The sequence below is a fragment of the Stomoxys calcitrans genome, chromosome 1 (genome assembly GCF_963082655.1).
Source record: "Stomoxys calcitrans chromosome 1, idStoCalc2.1, whole genome shotgun sequence".
Classification (NCBI taxonomy): Eukaryota; Metazoa; Arthropoda; class Insecta; order Diptera; family Muscidae; genus Stomoxys; species Stomoxys calcitrans.
Window position 1 is genome coordinate 201023533 of NC_081552.1, and position 17850 is coordinate 201041382.

Sequence of the window (17850 nt, forward strand, 5' to 3'; positions counted from 1 at the left end):
TGCAAGACCCTTTGGGCCCTTCTGCATAGCTCGTTCGAATCCTTGCCCCTTAGAAGTGTTATAACATCGTCTGCGTACGGACGGGTTAGCATCCGTAATAGGTCGTCTATGGTGGTCACCCATGGGCGTGGTGATAAAATGTCCCCCTGTGTCGTGCGTTGTGCCACCTTCTCCCTTATATTTATGCCATGGGACATACAATTTATCCACCTGTTCCTTAGCATATGGTCTATCCAGTCTCTGAGCATCGGGTCCATCCGGTACTGGTGTAAGGATTGGATCAGTGTGTCGGTCCGCACATTATTAAAAGCCCCTCGGATGTCAATGCATACCGGCAGTGTGTACGTTTTGGCCATCGAAGGATTCTTCTATTTAATGCACAACCTCGTGCAGGGGCAACTGTTCATCGAATAACCGTCGGCTTCTGTTGTTGTTGTAGCCACATGTATATATGTGAAGGTGGCGATCCTCCTCTAGTTCCTATAGGTGAGCAAGCTCGTTCCGATCAAAAGCACCGATCGCCGCGGGAATATCATGGCCATTGGTTATTTAAAGGCGCCAACAACTCTCCTTGTGATATCGATCATCATAGGCACTCAGTAGTTATGCAAGAGCCGGCGCCACCCGGCCTCTCACTGAGACTCTTTGCTTCATACCGCCGATTGTCCGCGACTGCAATTGCAGCTACTCCGTATGCAGCATTCCACTATCCGCAACCTGTGGACGCGCTCGGAAGCTCGCATCTAAGCTTTTCGTGATAACAATGAACACCACACAGATCGGAGCTCAATGTTACAGCCTGTGTGGTACTCATAGTTATACAGTGCCCGACTCATACTTAACCCGTCGGCTCCTGCTGCCTTGTTGTTCTTCAGACTGGCCACTGCTACTTGTTCCTCATTCTATAATCAGGGATTGGTTCTGCGGTATCCTTTTCGCCGCCATCGTCGTCCATATCCTCAGCACGCTATCTGTGCCAGTTACCAGATTTCCAAAGCCATCGGTATGATCTTTAATTCATTGGTAGAATTTCCGGACTTCATTCTCACTCCTGTACATCTCAATTCGCTCATATTCATGTCTTTCCATTTTCCTTTTTCTTTTTGCGGAATAGACGTTTCTCCTCTCCGCTTTTCTCCCGATACCTCTCCTGCATCTGGCGCGTTGCTACTGATTGCAAGGTTGCTCTGTAAGCCAAGAGGCTTCAGTAGAATCTCGACATTGTTGGGCGTACCATGGATTTCTTGGGGAGGCTTCCGGTACCCAAGTACGGATTTCGCGGCATGGGGCAATAGTTTGCCACCGCGCTATTATATCATCGGAATAAGGAGTGCTTTCATCAAGCAGTTGCGTCAGTCGAGTGTTGTGTTTGCAGCTTTTCAATGTCCAGCTTCCGTGCAGTGTCAGATGGTACTTTCCTCGCCATGTTCAAACCGGTGCGAATCTTTGCTGCAACAAGGTAATGATCCGAATCTACATTCGCTCCACGGATCGATCGTACATCTAACAGCAGATCGTACATCTAACAGAAATCTATCAGCCTCAACCCATTACTGGAAGTTATCTCGTGGAGGCTAAACTTTCCGACTGTTGGACCAAGAATGACTTCCTTCCCTATCTTCGCATTAAAATCTCCCAAAACGATTTTAATATCATGGGCGGGGCAGCGGTCATACTATTTACTATTCCTTTGTATCTCATAGTAGTTCCTATAGTTTTCCGGGGGCGGGTTACTGGCGCAGCGCCCCAACCTCATGGGTTTTGTGGGATTGCACATGTATTCCTTGTTGTGGCGAGCCGCTTGTTCCAAGATCCGACGCTCGCCTCCAACCGCCCCTAACCTGGGAACAGACACTAATGATGGTCATTGATCTAACTAATGATCGCCTTGTCATCTCGAGTTTCATTGGCACTCAGTATTTAATTAAGAGCCAGTGCCACCTGACTCCTCACTCAGACTCTCTTGCCCGAAAATCTCTGACTGCCCGTGGCCGCATTTGCAGCTACTCCGCATAAAAGCGGAGCTTTCCACAATCCGCAATCTATGGAGGCGCCCGGTAGCTTTCAGCTAAGCTTCTCGTGATAACGATGGACACCACGCAAGTCGGAGCTCAAAGTTTCAGCCTGTGTGGTGCTCATAGTTATCCCGTGTCGGTCGGTGGTTTGCTGGGTTATCTCTAATTACTTACACCTTTTGAGGTTTAAACATGTGCGCGAAATTTTTTACAATCCGGATTCCAAGCTCAAAGCGGAACTACAGCATTGGTAAATCGTTGTCACTAAGGCTAAAGGTATTGTATTTTTTTTTTAAATCAAAGACCAGACCTTTCAAAATTCTTTTGCAAAGATACTAAGATTCCCACATATTTCGAAATGTGGCATATCTGCTCATAAACAAGAGTAATATAGAGAAAATCTTTCTCTTACATTTTGAAACTCTCTTCATTCAATATTACTCTCTCTCTCTTTCTCCCTCTCTCTCGTATTCTTTTTGTATACAATGTCTCTTTCTCAGTAGGGGGGCTTAAGTGAGATTTTGCAAAATAGAAATAAGATTGTGCACATGTGTGTGTGTGAGTATGTATGTGCGAGTGTAAAAGTGATACAAATAAATGATGGTGAAGGTCATTGTGTCGTCACAAGTGCCGTTTCCTTCTTCTTCTTCTTCTTCATCATCATCATAATCACAGGCACAAACACTTACAAACAGTTGTGATACCTTTTTTTTGCTATGTGGCAAGGGGGTAAATGGGTAGAAGCCCAAAATCCATGCATGCTCCCTGTTATAAACTGTAGACAGCGGGCGTACCAGAAATGAACATGAACAGCAAAAACCCAGTGTTTGTTGTTGGTAAAGATTTCTACTGCTGGCTTTGCTTCTTCAACGTTAGCTGTGTGAATGTTTTTTTTAGCATATTTCGTTTCTGTTATGGAGGGGCTTAGGGGGAGGCAGGCAGCCAATGACGATGACAATAGGGGCTGCCACCGCAAGTCGGCCAGTTTGTCTTCGAGTTGTGTGCTGTAGCCACACAGCTACCCCAACTCTCTACTCACCCAATGTGCGCCTCCCTCGCACTTTCTTTGCTTAGGGCTTTTGGGTGGAAAATGGGCCTTAGATGGGAAGTTTGGTAGGTCGGTAGGAGCAGAGCATGGTTTGGTTTCGTTTGGTTGGCAGCAGAGTATTTTGGCATCATCAGGCGCCACAACTGCTGGGTAACTTAGTTAGCAATCATCATCGGTTTAGTTGCCAATCAAATTCCAACGATACAAGACTTGTATTTTGTGCTGTCGCCCGACTTTATACATCGTGTGTGTTGTCCGTGGTCTATATTGCAGTCTTGAAGAGAGATAGAGAGTGCGTTCGTGTGTAACTGTGTGTGTGTGTGTTTGCGCGTTGGTCTAGCAATAATTGTTGTGTTTGCAAAGTGCATTTTTGTGTCGGTGTGTGTTTTCGCTTTCGATTTCGCCTGATTGCCTGCCTGCAGTCTGCCTGTATTTGTTTTGTGTTTTTGCGGTGCTGTTACAATGCAAGTGAGTACAGCATTTGAATGAGTTTGTGTATGTGTGTGTGTGTGTGTGTATGAGTATGTTTTTTATTTGCCCCCGGTGTTTTTGCTACCAAAGCGGGAATTATCGAATCGAAGGCAAAAAAGGTAAAATCGGTCACCAGAACAGCAGCAATAGCAAAGAGTACGTGTCTCCCGGCAAGTTATACAATCATTTTCGTTTTCAAATGTTGTTCCCATGTAACGCAACGTGCTACACCGCTCCAACTATGGTCTATACTACCAGCACCAGTCACCACCAACAGCTTATTAGGGGGTTTTCCTTACTAGCCGCCTGCCTGCCTGCCTGCCTGGTTGACTAGCTGGCTGGTTGGTTGGCTATGCCATTATTCTTTTTTTATTTGTTTGTGTACAAGAATTGTGTCGCCAAATCATTTGAGCCGTTGCACTACCTTTTCACACTGTTCGATTGTTCGTTCTGCTGTTTGTTTTCATCGTCGTACAATATTTTTCGTTTGTTTTTCTGTTGTTTTAGCAGCAACAACGGTTGTTGTTGTCCTGCTGCCGCTACTGCTGCTGTTGCTATTCGATAATGATTGATTGTTTACTTTTGTTACAATGCACAGGGTGGCGTATGAATAATCCGGGTGAAGAATTTTTGAATTTGAAATATGGACCAAATGCACAGATTTGAATAAATTTCTTGTAGAGATTCTAAAACAGTTGGTTTTGAAACGTGTCCAGTGAAAACTCCTCTGTGAAATGGAGGTTAGCGTGATTGTGTTTCATGAAGAGAACGCTGTATGACGTCATAGTTATTATAAAAATGGCAACAAAGGAATCCTTCTTTATATTCATAAATTGTGCGCAATAGTCAGCAATAAATATGAAAAGTGTATAGAAAGAAAGTTAAAGAAATCAACATTTGTAAATAAAATTTTGAATTTCGTTCCTTTTTATAAAAAAGCTGTAATGCTTTTAATAAAAATAGTAAAATATAAAATAAAAAACAAAATGAAAAATGAATTATTATAAATAATATAAACTAGAAAAATATTAAAAAGCTAAAATATTTAAAATAGAAATATATAGAAAAATAAATATATGAAAGTATTTTTTTTTTATATAATTTTTTTTTAATTTGAATTTTTTCATATATTTTTTATGTCTATTTTTATATATATAAAAAAATAAAATCAAATAATTAATACGAAAAAATTAAGTAAAAACAAATATATTAAAAAAATTAAATTAAAAAACTAAAAAAAAATTATATTAAATATTAAAGAACAAAAATTAAAATAAATATACAAAAAAATTAAAATTAAAAAAAATCGGTCTATACGGCAGCTATATCTAAATATAGTCTGATCTGAACTATATTTAGGTCAGATGTCGGTAGGCTTAAAATAACCCACTGTTTTAAAGTACAGCGAAATCGAGTAATAAATAAAGCTTTTATGGGCTTCAGACCCTTTATCGGGAGATCAGTCTACTTGGCAACTATATCCAAATATAGTCCCATCTAAAAGATACTTAGGTCGGATGTCGGCAGGCTTAAAATACCTAATTGTTTCAAATTTCAGCGAAATCGGATAAAAAATAAAGCTTTTATGGGCCTCAGACCCTTTATCGGGAGATCGGTCTATATGGCAGCTATATCTAAATACAGTCCGATCTAAACCATATTTAAGTCGGATGTCGGGAAGCGTAAAACTACTCACTGTTTCAAATTTCAGCGAAATCGGTTAAAAAATAAAGCTTTTATGGGCTTTAGACCCTTTATTGGGAGATCGGTCTATATGTCAGCTATATCCATATATAGTCCAATCTAAAACACATTAAGGTCGGATGTCGGCAGGCTTAAAATAACTCACTGTTTGAAATTTCAGCGAAATCGGGTAATAAATAAGGCTTTTATGGGCTTCAGACCCTCTAGCGGGAGATCGGTCTATATAGCAGCTATATCCAAATATGGTCCTATCTGAACCATACTTGAGCCAGATGTCGGGAAGCGTAACACTACTCACTGTTTCAAATTTCAGCGAAATCGGTTAAAAATAAAGCTATTAAGGGCTTAGACCCTTTACCGGGAGATCGGTCTATACGGCAGCTATATTTTCACATAGTCCGATCTGGACCATATTTGGGTCGGATGTCGGAAGGCTCAAAATAACTCCATGTTTAAAATTTCACGGAAATCGGGTAATAAATAAAGCTTTTAGGGATCTTAGACCCTCAACCGGCAGATCGGTCTATATAGCAGCTATTTCAAAAAATGGTCCGATTTGGTCCGTTCAAGAACTTAACCAGCATGCATAGAAAAGACGTATCTGTGCCAAATTTCAGCTAAATATCTTTAATTTGTGCTACCGTAGCGCAGAGGTTAGCATGTCCGCCTATGGCGCTGAACGCCTGGGTTCGAATCCTGACGAGACCATCAGAGAAAATTTTCAGCGGTGGTTTTCCCCTCCTAATGCTGGCAACATTTGTAAGGTACTATGCCATGTAAAATTTCTCTCCAAAGAGCTGTCGCCCTGCGGCACGCCGTTCGGACTCGGCTATAAAAAGGAGGCCCCTTATCATTGAGGTGAAACTTGAATCGGACTGTACTCATTGATATGTGAGAAGTTTGCCCCTGTTCCTTAGTGGAATGTTCATGGGCAAAATCTGTATGTATCTCAATTTTTGAGGCTGTAGAGTGATTAGATTAGAGTGACAGACGGACAGACACACGGACATCGTTAAATCGTCTTAGAATTTTGCGTCGATCCGAAATATATATATTTTGAAGGGTCGGAAATTGATATTTCGATGTGTGGCAAACGGAATGACTGGTGGGTATAATAATACATTTCTTGCACTCTCCACCATAGGATGGGGGGCATACTAATTTCGTCATTCCGTTTGTATCACCTCGAAATATGCGTCCAAGACCCCATAAAGTATATATATTCATGATCGTCATGACATTTTAAGTCGATCTAGACAGGTCCGTCTGTCCGTTCATCCGTCCGTCTGGCGAAATCACGCTAACTTTTGAAGGAGTAAAGCCAGCCGCTTGGAATTTTGCACAAATACTTCTTATTAGTGTAGGTCGGTTGGGATTGTAAATGGACCAAATTGGTCCATGTTTTGATATAGCTGCCATATAAACCGATCTTGGGTCTTGACTTCTTGAGCTTCTAGAGGGCGCAGTTCTTATCCAATTTGGCTGAAATTTAGCATGAAGTGTTCTGGTATGACTCTCAATAACTCTGCTAAGTATGGTCTATATTCTGATATAGCCGCCATATACACCGATCTCCCGATTAGACTTCTTGAGCCTTTAGAGGGCGCAATTCCTATCCGATTTGGCTGAAATTTTGAGTGACGTGTTTCGTTATGACTTCCAACAACTATGCTAAGTGTGGTTCAAATAGGTTCATAACCTGATATAGCTTCTATATAAACCGATCTTGCGTCTTGAGTTTTGACTTCTTGAGCTTCTAGAGGGCGCTGTTCTTATCCGATTTGATGGCAATTTTACATGTGGCGTTTTGGTATCACTTCCGACAACTGTGCTACGTATGGTCTAAATCGGTTGATAATCTGATATAGCTGCCATATAAACTTAGCTTGAGTCTTGACTTCTTGAGCTTCTAGAGGGCGCAGTTCTTATCCAATTTGGCTGAAATTTAGCATGAAGTGTTCTGCTATGACTCTCAATAACTCTGCTAAGTATGGTCTATATCCTGATATAGCCGCCATATAAACCGATCTCCCGATTAGACTTCTTGAGCCTTTAGAGGGCGCAATTCCTATCCGATTTGGCTGAAAATTTGAGTGACGTGTTTTGTTATGACTTCCAACAACTGTGCTAAGTATGGTCTAAATCGGTTGATAATCTGATATAGCTGTCATATAAACCAATCTTCGGTCCTGACTTCTTGAGCTTCTAGAGGGCGCAATTCTTATCCGATTTGATGGAAATTTTGCACGTGACGTTTTGGTATCACTTCCGACAACTGGGCTAAGTATGATCTAAATCGGTTGATAATCTGATATAGCTGCCATATAAACCGACCTTGGATTTTGACTTCTAGAGGGCGCAATTCTTATCCGATTTGGCTGAAATTTTGCGTAAAGTGTTCTGGTATGACTCTCAATAACTGTGCTAAGTATGGTCTTAATTAGTCCATAACCTGATATAGCCGCCATATAAACCGATCTCCCGATTAGAATTTTGTAGCCTCTAGAGGGCGCAATTCCTATCCAATATGGTTGCAATTTTGCATATGTTGTTTTGGTACGATTTTCAACAATTGTTCTAGGTATGATCAAAATCGGTATATAACCTGATATAGCTGCCATATAAACCGGTCTTCCATTTTGACTTTTTGAGCCACTGGAGGGCGCAATTATTACTCGATTTGTCTGAAATTTTGGAGGTGGTGCTTTTTTTATTTTATTTTCTGAATTTTGTAATTTAAAGCCCTATAAGAGCCCATTTCTATGACTGGCGTTTTCCTACTTGTTTTTTTTTTTTTTTTAATTTTAATTCGAGAATGTGATCTTGTCGAGAAGGTGGTCTTGCAGCGTGTATTCTTGGCATAGAATTGTACGCCGACTGAAATTGAGGGATATTGTGAAGTAGTTTAAGGTAGGATCTAAACTGAGTCAAATAGGAAAACATTTTGTATCAAATTGTTACCCATGTATAATTGACTTCATGTTTGGATTCTGGCCAATGCATTGTATTCACTCTTGGGCTTTTAATACCGCAGGTTAAGGCTGTAATGGCTCGCCAGTAAAAGCTAGACCTTGTATAAAAGCATTAGCATTAGATTAACTCTTTTAAAATCTCTTTTCTTGTTATTGAAACTAAAGTTTGGGATGTCAGAATTTCATATCTTATCAACTTTTTACCATCTGACTCGCATTTATAGCAAACCCCCGTATGTTTACGTTCTGCTGCTAACGCTGTGCTGTTATGCGATGGTTGTTTATATACGGCAGCGTTGGTCACGCTTTTAATAATACCACCCTATATTTGCTTACATGCGCCATATGGCAGACCGCACAAAGTACCTACACTACACCATCCATCCATCCATCCATACACGTACAAAACAATGCGCCAACATGAAGTGTGATGCTATATTAATTTACAGTATAATAAAATATTGATATTTTCTCTAGCTATTATTATTGTTATGAATTTTATTATAGTAGAAAAATAATGTTCACACTTCATGGCTTTTGCGATGGAAATTGGAAACAATTAATTTTCCCTTGAGCAGCAAAATGTCTAATGATTAGCAATGATGAACATTTTTTGTCCCTTCAAGCTATTGTCCAAGTTTGGTTTTTCTTCATGCAATCATCCATCAAGTTGGGGGGGGTTTTTTTTTGAGAGAGAACTCCTGGCTTTTAGAATTGCGCAAAGCTACTTTGGTTTATTTTTGGTCACTTCTGGCCTCACAAGTCATTATTAATCATCGTAATCAGTGGGAAGTTTGCCACTGTTCCTTAATGTTCATGGGCATGGGCAAATTTGCATTTGCAATCAGTGGGGGTGGCTTCTTTGGCCAAGGTGTAAACATGCCAACGTGCTTTTGTTCATCAAATGTTTACTTTTGCTCTTCTCTTTCAGTCAGAATGTATTTGGAAATCAAAATGAACCGAAAGCAATATCTATTAATTATATTTTGTTTATATTTGCCAAAAAAGCGTCAGGCAATAAATTTCACCCCAATTATAAGATTCAATTAAGTGGGCATTTGGTGTGGATTTTTGTTTTGTTCCGGGTAGCACAAAAATGTTGTGTTAAATATTGCCCGAATATTTTGGGGATCAGATATAATTACGTTTATTGCCACTAGATCGATCGAGTGTGTTAGTTATAGCGTTGAGAAGTGAGAATGATTAATTCGAGCCATTTTTAAGCAAAGTTGGTAGCGTGGTCGTTGGTTTGCGGTTTTTCACTCCACAATAACACAATGAACTCGAAATTTTCTGAGTGCATTTGTTTAGCCTAATCTGACCATTATTACTTGCAAAGCTCACAGAAAAAAACCACCAGTTTTTCTTTGAGTCCCAAATGCAAAATGTTTTAAGCAGGGCTGCGGAGTCTAGGCCTCGACTCCGACCCCGAGTCTAATTAAGGCAATCGTGAACATTAACGAACAGGGCACGTTAGTTTTTCCTCTTACAAAACCAGGGGCTGCGGAGTCGAAGTCGGAGTCGGACTATTGAGCCCGAGTCGGAGTTTGATTCCGAGTTGAGCATGCTTGCCCCGACTCCGAACCGCTCTTCGACTCCGGGTTAATACTCCGACTTTGACACCACTCGACTTCGCAGCCCTGGCTCTGAGAGAGAAAAAACTAACGGGCCCTGTTCGTTGATGAGCAAGATCGCCTAAATAAGAGAAGAACCGCTAGCTAACGTAGAGAGCCTCCTGCCGAAAGCAAGCACTTTGTCCTTCGTTTTCCTAACGATTCTAAGCCAGAGATTCTTATCAATCCGGCAGACACCTTACCTCAGATTCTTACCAAACGAACCATCGTCGCCGCACTGGGCATCCCTACTACCAAGTTCAGTAGTTCTACAAATTACACTTATACCATTTTATTCGCTGCGTGTGAGAGAGAGAGAGAGAAAGACGAAGAAAGTAGGGAGCTAATCATATCCAATTTGCCATTATAAATGTGCATCCCTCTGAGCAGCACTGGTTCGTAGAGATGGCAAGATATCGGTGGCACTATCGATATTTTATTTTTTGTCTAAATATCGATTGATATTTTTCATAGCGATAATATCGGCAATGTTAAATTTTTTGCAAAATAATAAGCGAAATTTTACACAAATACTTCTTATTAGTCTAGGTCGGTTGGGATTGTATATATATAAATATGTCATTTATTTACAACTAGCCGAACTGGGCCCGCTCCGCTGCGCCTTCTATAACTTTCTAATGTCTTTTTTGGGGTGGGACACTTCGCCCTGAATGTGGATATCGAATTCGTGTTACTGTAGCCCATGTCCGCCTGGCGAACACATCGAAAACAATTTTAAGTGATGGTTATCCCCTCTTAATGCTAGCGGAATTTGCGAGGTACTAAGCCATACATGGTCATGTAAATTCTCCCCAAAGAGGTGTCGCATTGTGGCAGGCCATTCGGATTTGGCTTCGAAAAAAGGTCCTTTATCATTGAGTTTAAACTTGAATCGGTAAGCACTCATTGATGTGTGAGAAATTTGCCCCTGCTCGGTTTATGAACAAAATTTTACTCTACTCCCAAATGTCTTTCTTTTAAGTCCTATATTACCGTATTGGTAAATATTTCCGGTTTAGGGGGTATTTGGGGGGTAGTTACTCCGATATCTGGTGTTTTTTGAAAACGAGAAGTGCTTTTTAGGGGAGATATTTCGACTCAAACAAATTCATGTTCTACTCCCGAATTCCTTTAATTTTAGCCCCATATTGCCATGGTCGGTAAGTATGAACTGTTTGAAGGGTGTTTGGAGGGGCTGGGGCGGCCACCGGCACTTTGCCCTGAATATAGATACCAAATTCGTTCTTTACTCCCAAATACCGTCGAATTGAGCTCCATATTGCCATAGTCGGAAATGAAGTTCAGTTTAGGGGGTGATTTAGGGTGCACCCGCAAAGACTTTGCTCCAAAATTAAATATGAAATTCGTTTTCTACCCTCAAATACCTTTCATTTGAGTCCCATATTGCCATAATGGGTCAAATTACCTATTCAAAGTATTTTTGTTTTCCTCCACAAAAACCTACACAATCTGTGAAAATTTTAAGAAAATCGGTTCTGCCGTTTTTGATTCTACGGAACAAACAAACCGAGTCTCATATAGTCATGGTGGGTCGTATGCCCATTTGGGGTGTTTTTGGGGGGTGGGGTGACCCCCTACACTACGATATGTTTTTGTATGTCAGATTCGTAATCTACTCCGGAATACCTTTCATTTGAGCCCCATAGTGATATGGACATTCAATTTGTCTGCTTTTAAAAGTTTTGGGGTTAGGGCGACTTCCTGGGTACTTCGACCCAATTTTTAGCACCATACTCGTATTCTACTCTTCAATACCTTTAATTTGATATCCATATTGTCCTGATCGGTGCACTTTTGATTTTGGGTGGTGTTTTTGGGGTATCGGAGCAAGTACGGTCCAAATCATTAGATAATCAGATATAGCTCCCATATAAACTGATCTCCCGATTTGACTTCTTGAGCCCCTGGAAGCCGCAATTTTTGTCCGATTTGGCTCAAAATTTGCATATGGTGTTCTATTATGACTTTCAATAAATGTGCCAAGTAAGGTCCAAATCGGTTTATAACCTGATGTAGCTCCCATATCAACCAGTCTCTCGATTATCTTTGTTCGGTTCGTAGAAGCTTTAATTTTTGCTGGTTTGCCCTACAACTCAATTTAGTTGGTATAAATTTTTAGCAGAATCCATGGTGGTGGGTTTCCAAGATTCGGCCCGATTCCAAGATTAGTTCGCTTTTACTTGTTTGAAATGGCATAGCTACTCACAAATGTCGCTAGCATTAGGAGGGAATTGTAACCGCTGACAATTTTTTTTAATGTTCTCGCCAGCATTCGAACCCAGCCGCTCAGCATCATAGGCGAACATGCTTACCATAGCGCTACGAAAAAAAAAAAAACAGAAATTGGACTACAAATGAAGATTTAGCGTCCCGATTAATTTGTCCGAATGTCCAGGACCTTACATGTATCGCCCGGACCCCCTAAGGCCTTGAAATTCAAAATCAAAGAGATAACTCTCTTAACCGTTGTTAAATGGCAGATTTTTTACTGGTGTTTTTCGGTTCTATCCCACCGTGCGATATTTGTATGAAAGTCTATGAAAACTTCTTTACAAACTGCTCAGCTATACAAAAGAGTTCCCCATAAATCCGAAATCGGTTTATATGGGAGCAATATCCGGTTAAAAACCGATTATTATTTCGATCATACTTGGCACAGTCATTGATGGTCAAACCAAAAGTCTTCATGCAAATTTTCTGCCAAATGGGATAATAATTGCGTCCTTTAGCGACTCAAGATGTCAAGATCTGAAATCGGTTTATATGGGACCTATATAAGGTTATGAACCGGCGCAGTTGTTTGAAGTTAAAATAAAACACTTGCTGCAAAATTTCATCCAAATCGTATATGAATTGCGCTTTCTAGAGGTCCAAAAAGTCAAGATCCGATATCAGTTTATATGGCAGCTATACCAAAACATGGACCGATTTGGTCCATTTACAAACCTAACCGACCTGCACTAAAAATTGGAAAATTTCAAGCACCTAGCTTTACTCTTTCGAAAGTTACAAACACGCGACAGACAAACAGACAGACGGATGGACAGACGGACGGACATGGCTAAATCAACTCAGAATGTCAGCGTTGGCCTGACAAGTGTCGCCCGGACCACCTAAGGCCTTGAAATTGTGCACATTGCTCTAGCTATTCAAAATTTCAAAGAGTCATCTCTAAACGTTTTCAAATGGCAGATTTTTTACACTGTGCGACATTTAAAGTCTATGAAAACTTCTCTATTCAGCTATACAAAGGAGTTCCGCAATCATTGAGCTAAAACTTGAATCGGACAGCACTCATTAGGTTAGGTTAGGTGGGAAGGAGGGTGCGCATATTAATCCGCCCCATGCCACCTAAGCCAGTAATCGGCTTGTTGTGCGCTCTCATTAGCACTCCCTAGAAGAGAGAAGAGAATATGGATGGAATCTACCAAGACCCGTTCTTTCATCAAGTTATACTGGAGCTTTTCATTGATATCTTTCAACGTTCTACATGTTCCAAATTTCCCCAAAAGCCTTTCCTTCTTTCCCTTGATTCTTTCCCAATTTTGATTGATTTCTCCTTAAGGCTCCGAAATAAAATGAAAGCCAGAAATCAAATCCTTTTTATCCCCCTTGTTTTGCCTCGTTATTCATTACAAATTCGATTGACTTCTCATTAAGGCTCCTAAATAAAATGAAAGCCAGAAATCAAATCCTTTTTGAAAGAAAAGCCAAAATAACTTCCATAAAGTTTTCCAAGTGGTTCCAACAACTTAAACGTGCCATCATGCTTCACTGCAATGAGTTAGCAACGTACAATAACACCCTAATGACAATCATTGTGAAACTGATCTTAGACAAACGGGGAAAATTGGGCCAATACACTCAAACACCATTTCGATAAAAGGCTGGTCTCCCTTCCTTGTTCCCTCAGCAAACCAGTTCGTTACTAATAATAACCATTAGCAATACCTATATTTTTTATATCATTGGAGGAAAGAAAGAGAGAGAGAGAGAGAGAGGAAGGGAGAGAGAAAAAAAAGGCTAAAATATAAATATAAGGCTATAAGGAAAATATGGCCATCATATTTATACTTGCAAATATAAACAATTCCTTTTCCAATGAACACAGACAGACACATTAGCAGACTTATCCTGCCTGAAACTTCAGCCATCGACCGACGCCACCATTGCGGCCATCATCGTTGTGAACTTGAACAAAACCGAATACTAAACACTGTAAAGTGCTCTGGTTGGTATTACATTTCGTTTAACTTTCGTATGCTGTGGTACTATGTGGTCGTCGAAGACATTTCTATGGTATATTTTAAGAGCTTAAAAGCAACCATTTTTGGTAATGTAATCCTCCGCCTCACCATAAACTAACATCACGCATGACGTAGTCGTTTGTTCTGTTTTTGAGGGTTAGGAAGTGGGGACTACAATACCTTGGAATATAAATAAAAAGGGGCACAAATGATGCAGAAATTTTGCAAATAAAGAAAAATTAAACGATTTGCAAAGAAAAATCTCCTATCATTGAGCTCGTCTCGATAGAGAAACAAACGAAAATTATGAAAATTAAGGATATTCGCCCTATTAGGGCAAAAAAAACTAGGAAATGAAAGAACACGGCAGAGCTCGGCCGTGATTCGAACCTGGGCACATGGAGCAACAGCGAGACCCGTTTCCGTTGTCTAGCATTTGAAGCCATCAATACAACTTCCAACAGATGCACAGAATCATGTGCATACCATGGGAGTAGTGTAATTGTAGCAGACAAAAAATCTGTCCTTACACCAAAACACATGCATTGGGAAAGGTACAACTAATGGACAGGGTTGTCGTGCTTGGTTAATGTGGTGTTTGTATCATACCGGCGTTTTCGCAATAAATACGATACAAATGCAAAATACCAATGTACGGCTCTTGAAGCCATCACTCCTAATATGGTTGAAAAGTCTTCTCACCAAAAACGAAAGGCATTCCATAGTGATTGGTGTGTGTTGCGATCTCTAGCTTTTCTTTTCCATTTGCAAAGAAAAATCTGCGATGATTGAAAATTTAATTTTTCGTTTGATAAAACCCATGACTATAGGATAGGGGTATACTAATTTAGTCATTCCGTTTTTACCACCTCGAAATATTCATCTGACAGCCCTTAAAGTATTGGGTTGCCCAAAAAGTAATTGCGGATTTTTTAAAAGAAAGTAAATGCATTTTTAATAAAACTTAGAATGAACTTTAATCAAATATACTTTTTTACACTTTTTTTTCTAAAGCAAGCTAAAAGTAGCAGCTGATAACTGACGGAAGAAAGAATGCAATTACAGAGTCACAAGCTGTAAAAAAAATTGTCAACGCCGACTATATGAAAAATCCGCAATTACTTTTTGGGCAACCCAATATATATGCTTGATCGCCTCGACGTTCTGAGTCGATCTAGCCATGTCCGTTATATGGACCGTACATTCGATTCAAATAAAGATGTCATGCATTTTTCTGAATTTTATGTGCTTTTATACCCACCACCGAAGGATGGGGGTATATTCATCTTGTCAATCCATGTGCAACACATCGAAATATCCATTCCCCACCCTATAAAGTATATATATTCTTGATCGTCGTGATCCAGCCATGTCCGTCCGTCTGTCGGTAGAAATCACGCTACACTCTTTAAAACTAGAGATATTGAGCTGAAACTTTGCACAGTTTCTTCTTTTGTCCATAAGCAGTTTAAGTTAAAAGATGGGCTATATCGGACTATATCTTTATATAGACCCCATATAGACCGATCCGCCGATTTAGGGTCTGAGGCCCATAAAAGCCACATTTATTATCCGATATAAGGTTATGGGCCCATAAATGGCGCATCTATTGTCCGATTTTGCTGAAAATTGAGACAGTGAGTTGTGTTAAGCCAGTCGATGTGCTTCTTCAATTTGGCCCCGATCGGAACAGATTTGGATATATAAAGGCGCATTTATTGTCCGATGTCGCCGAAATTTGGGACAATGAGTTGTGTTAGGCCCTTCGACATCTATCTTCAATTTGGCCTAGATGGGCCCAGACTCGGATATAGCTGGCATATAGACCGATATATCGATTAAAGGTTTTGGACCCGTAAATGGCGCATTTATGATCCGATGTCGGGACATTAAGTTGTGTAGGGCCCTTCGACATCTTTCTGCAATTTGGCCTAGATTCGGATATAGCTGTTAATAGACCGAGATTCGGATATAGCTGGCATATAGACCGAGATTCGGATATAGCTGGCATATAGACCGATCTCTCGATTAAAGGTTTTGGACCCATAAATGGCGCATTTATAATCCGATGTCGCCAAAATTTTGGATAATGAGTTGAGTTAGGCCCCTTGACATATAGCTGGGATATAGACCGATATCTCGATTAAAGGTTTTGGACCCATAAATGGCGCATTTATAATCCGATGTCGCCTAAATTTGGGATAATGAGTTGTGTTAGGCCCCTCGAAATCTTTCTGCAATTTGGCCTATATCGGCCCAGATTAAGATATAGCTGGCATATAGACCGATCTCTCGATTAAAGGTCTTGGGCCCATTAAGGGCGTATTTATTGTCAGATGTCTCCGAAATTTGGTACAGTAAGTTGTGTTGGGCCCTTCGACATCTTTGTGCAATTGGACCCATTAAGGGCGTATTTATTGTCAGATGTCTCCGAAATTTGGGACAATGAGTTGTGTAAGGCCCCTCGAAATCTTTCCGCAATTTGGCCTAGATCGGCCCACACTGAGATATAGCTGGCATATAGACCGATCTCTCGATTAAAGTTCTTGGGCCCATAAATGGCGCATTTATTGTCCGATTTCGCCTAAACTTGGCACAGTGAGTTGTCTTAGGCCCATCGACATCCTTCTACAATTTGGCCCAGATCGGTTCAGATTTGGATATAGCTGGCATATAGGCCCAACTTAACGTCTTTTACTTGTTTTTTTTTTTTAACTTTCCTATAGCTCTTAAAAGATCACCCCTTATTTAAGGGCCAAGTGCCTGGGTGGTCACCTCACTCCAAAAACACATCCCAAACCGGACATATTTATCAACTACAATATAGGAGTCCAAAGAAAAGTATAAGGGAGTAGAGCAAAAATTTGCTCTCAACAGGGGCAATCTTTTCACATAACAATGAGTGCTGTCCGATTCAAGTTTAAGCTCAATGATAAGGAACTTCTTTTTTATAGCCGAGTCCCAACGGCGTCCCGCAGTGTGACACCTCTCTGGGGATAAGTTTTTACATTACTTCTATGCATGGCATAGTACCTCACAAATGTCGCCAACATTATGATGGATATCACTTAAAATTTTTCCAATGTTCTCGCCAGGATTTGAATCCGAACAATGAGTGCAGTCCGATTCAAGTTTAAGCTCAATGATAAGGGGCCTCCTTTTTATAGCCGAGTCCGAACGGCGTGCCGCAGTGCGACACCTCTTTGGAGAGAAGTTTAACATGGCATAGTACCTCACAAATGTTGCCAGCATTAGGAGGGGAAAACTACCGCTGAAAATTTTTTCTGATGGTCTCGCCAGGATTCGAACCCAGGCGTTCAGCGTCAAAGGCGGACATGCTAATCTCTGTTACAATATAGGGCTCAAATAAAAGGTATAAGAGCGTTCAAGAAGGCACTGCGGAGCGGGCCCGGTTCGACGAGTATGGACATAAACCTAAGCCAGTAATCGGGTTGTTGTGCGCTCTTAATAATGTTTAAATTAGTGCGTTGCCAAAGTTGTATTTAACCGTCATTGGCCACACACCCGCACCCCTTTAGTGACCTACCTCTTTTAGCATACTCTTTCTCTCGCACCTTGTAGTCACCTCTCACACTCTCACCATTAATACTTTCACCTAAGTCTTCGCTCTCAACGATGAACGGATGCTTATGTAAAAAGCAACAACAATTTGCTGTGTTTGTGTTTCTGCTTCTTCTTCTTTTGTTGAAAATGAATTCCTCAATTGCATGGCTTTGCTTTTAAGAAAATTATTTTTCA

At 40.6% G+C, this 17850-nt stretch overlaps 1 protein-coding gene across 2 annotated transcripts in view; it reads left to right on the top strand.

Moving 5' to 3' along the window:
• Positions 1 to 17850, top strand: part of LOC106088605 (cAMP-dependent protein kinase type I regulatory subunit) — a 178939-nt gene that overhangs the window by 54736 nt on the left and 106353 nt on the right. Inside the window, exon 1 of one of the 2 annotated variants that reach the window (XM_013254198.2) lies at positions 3257 to 3531. The exons of the other annotated variant lie outside the window; for it this stretch is intronic. Within the exon in view, the coding sequence (XP_013109652.1) occupies positions 3526 to 3531 (6 nt within the window). The 5' untranslated portion in view covers positions 3257 to 3525. Of the gene's footprint in view, positions 1 to 3256; positions 3532 to 17850 lie in introns of those variants that run through there. 2 annotated transcript variants of the gene reach the window in all.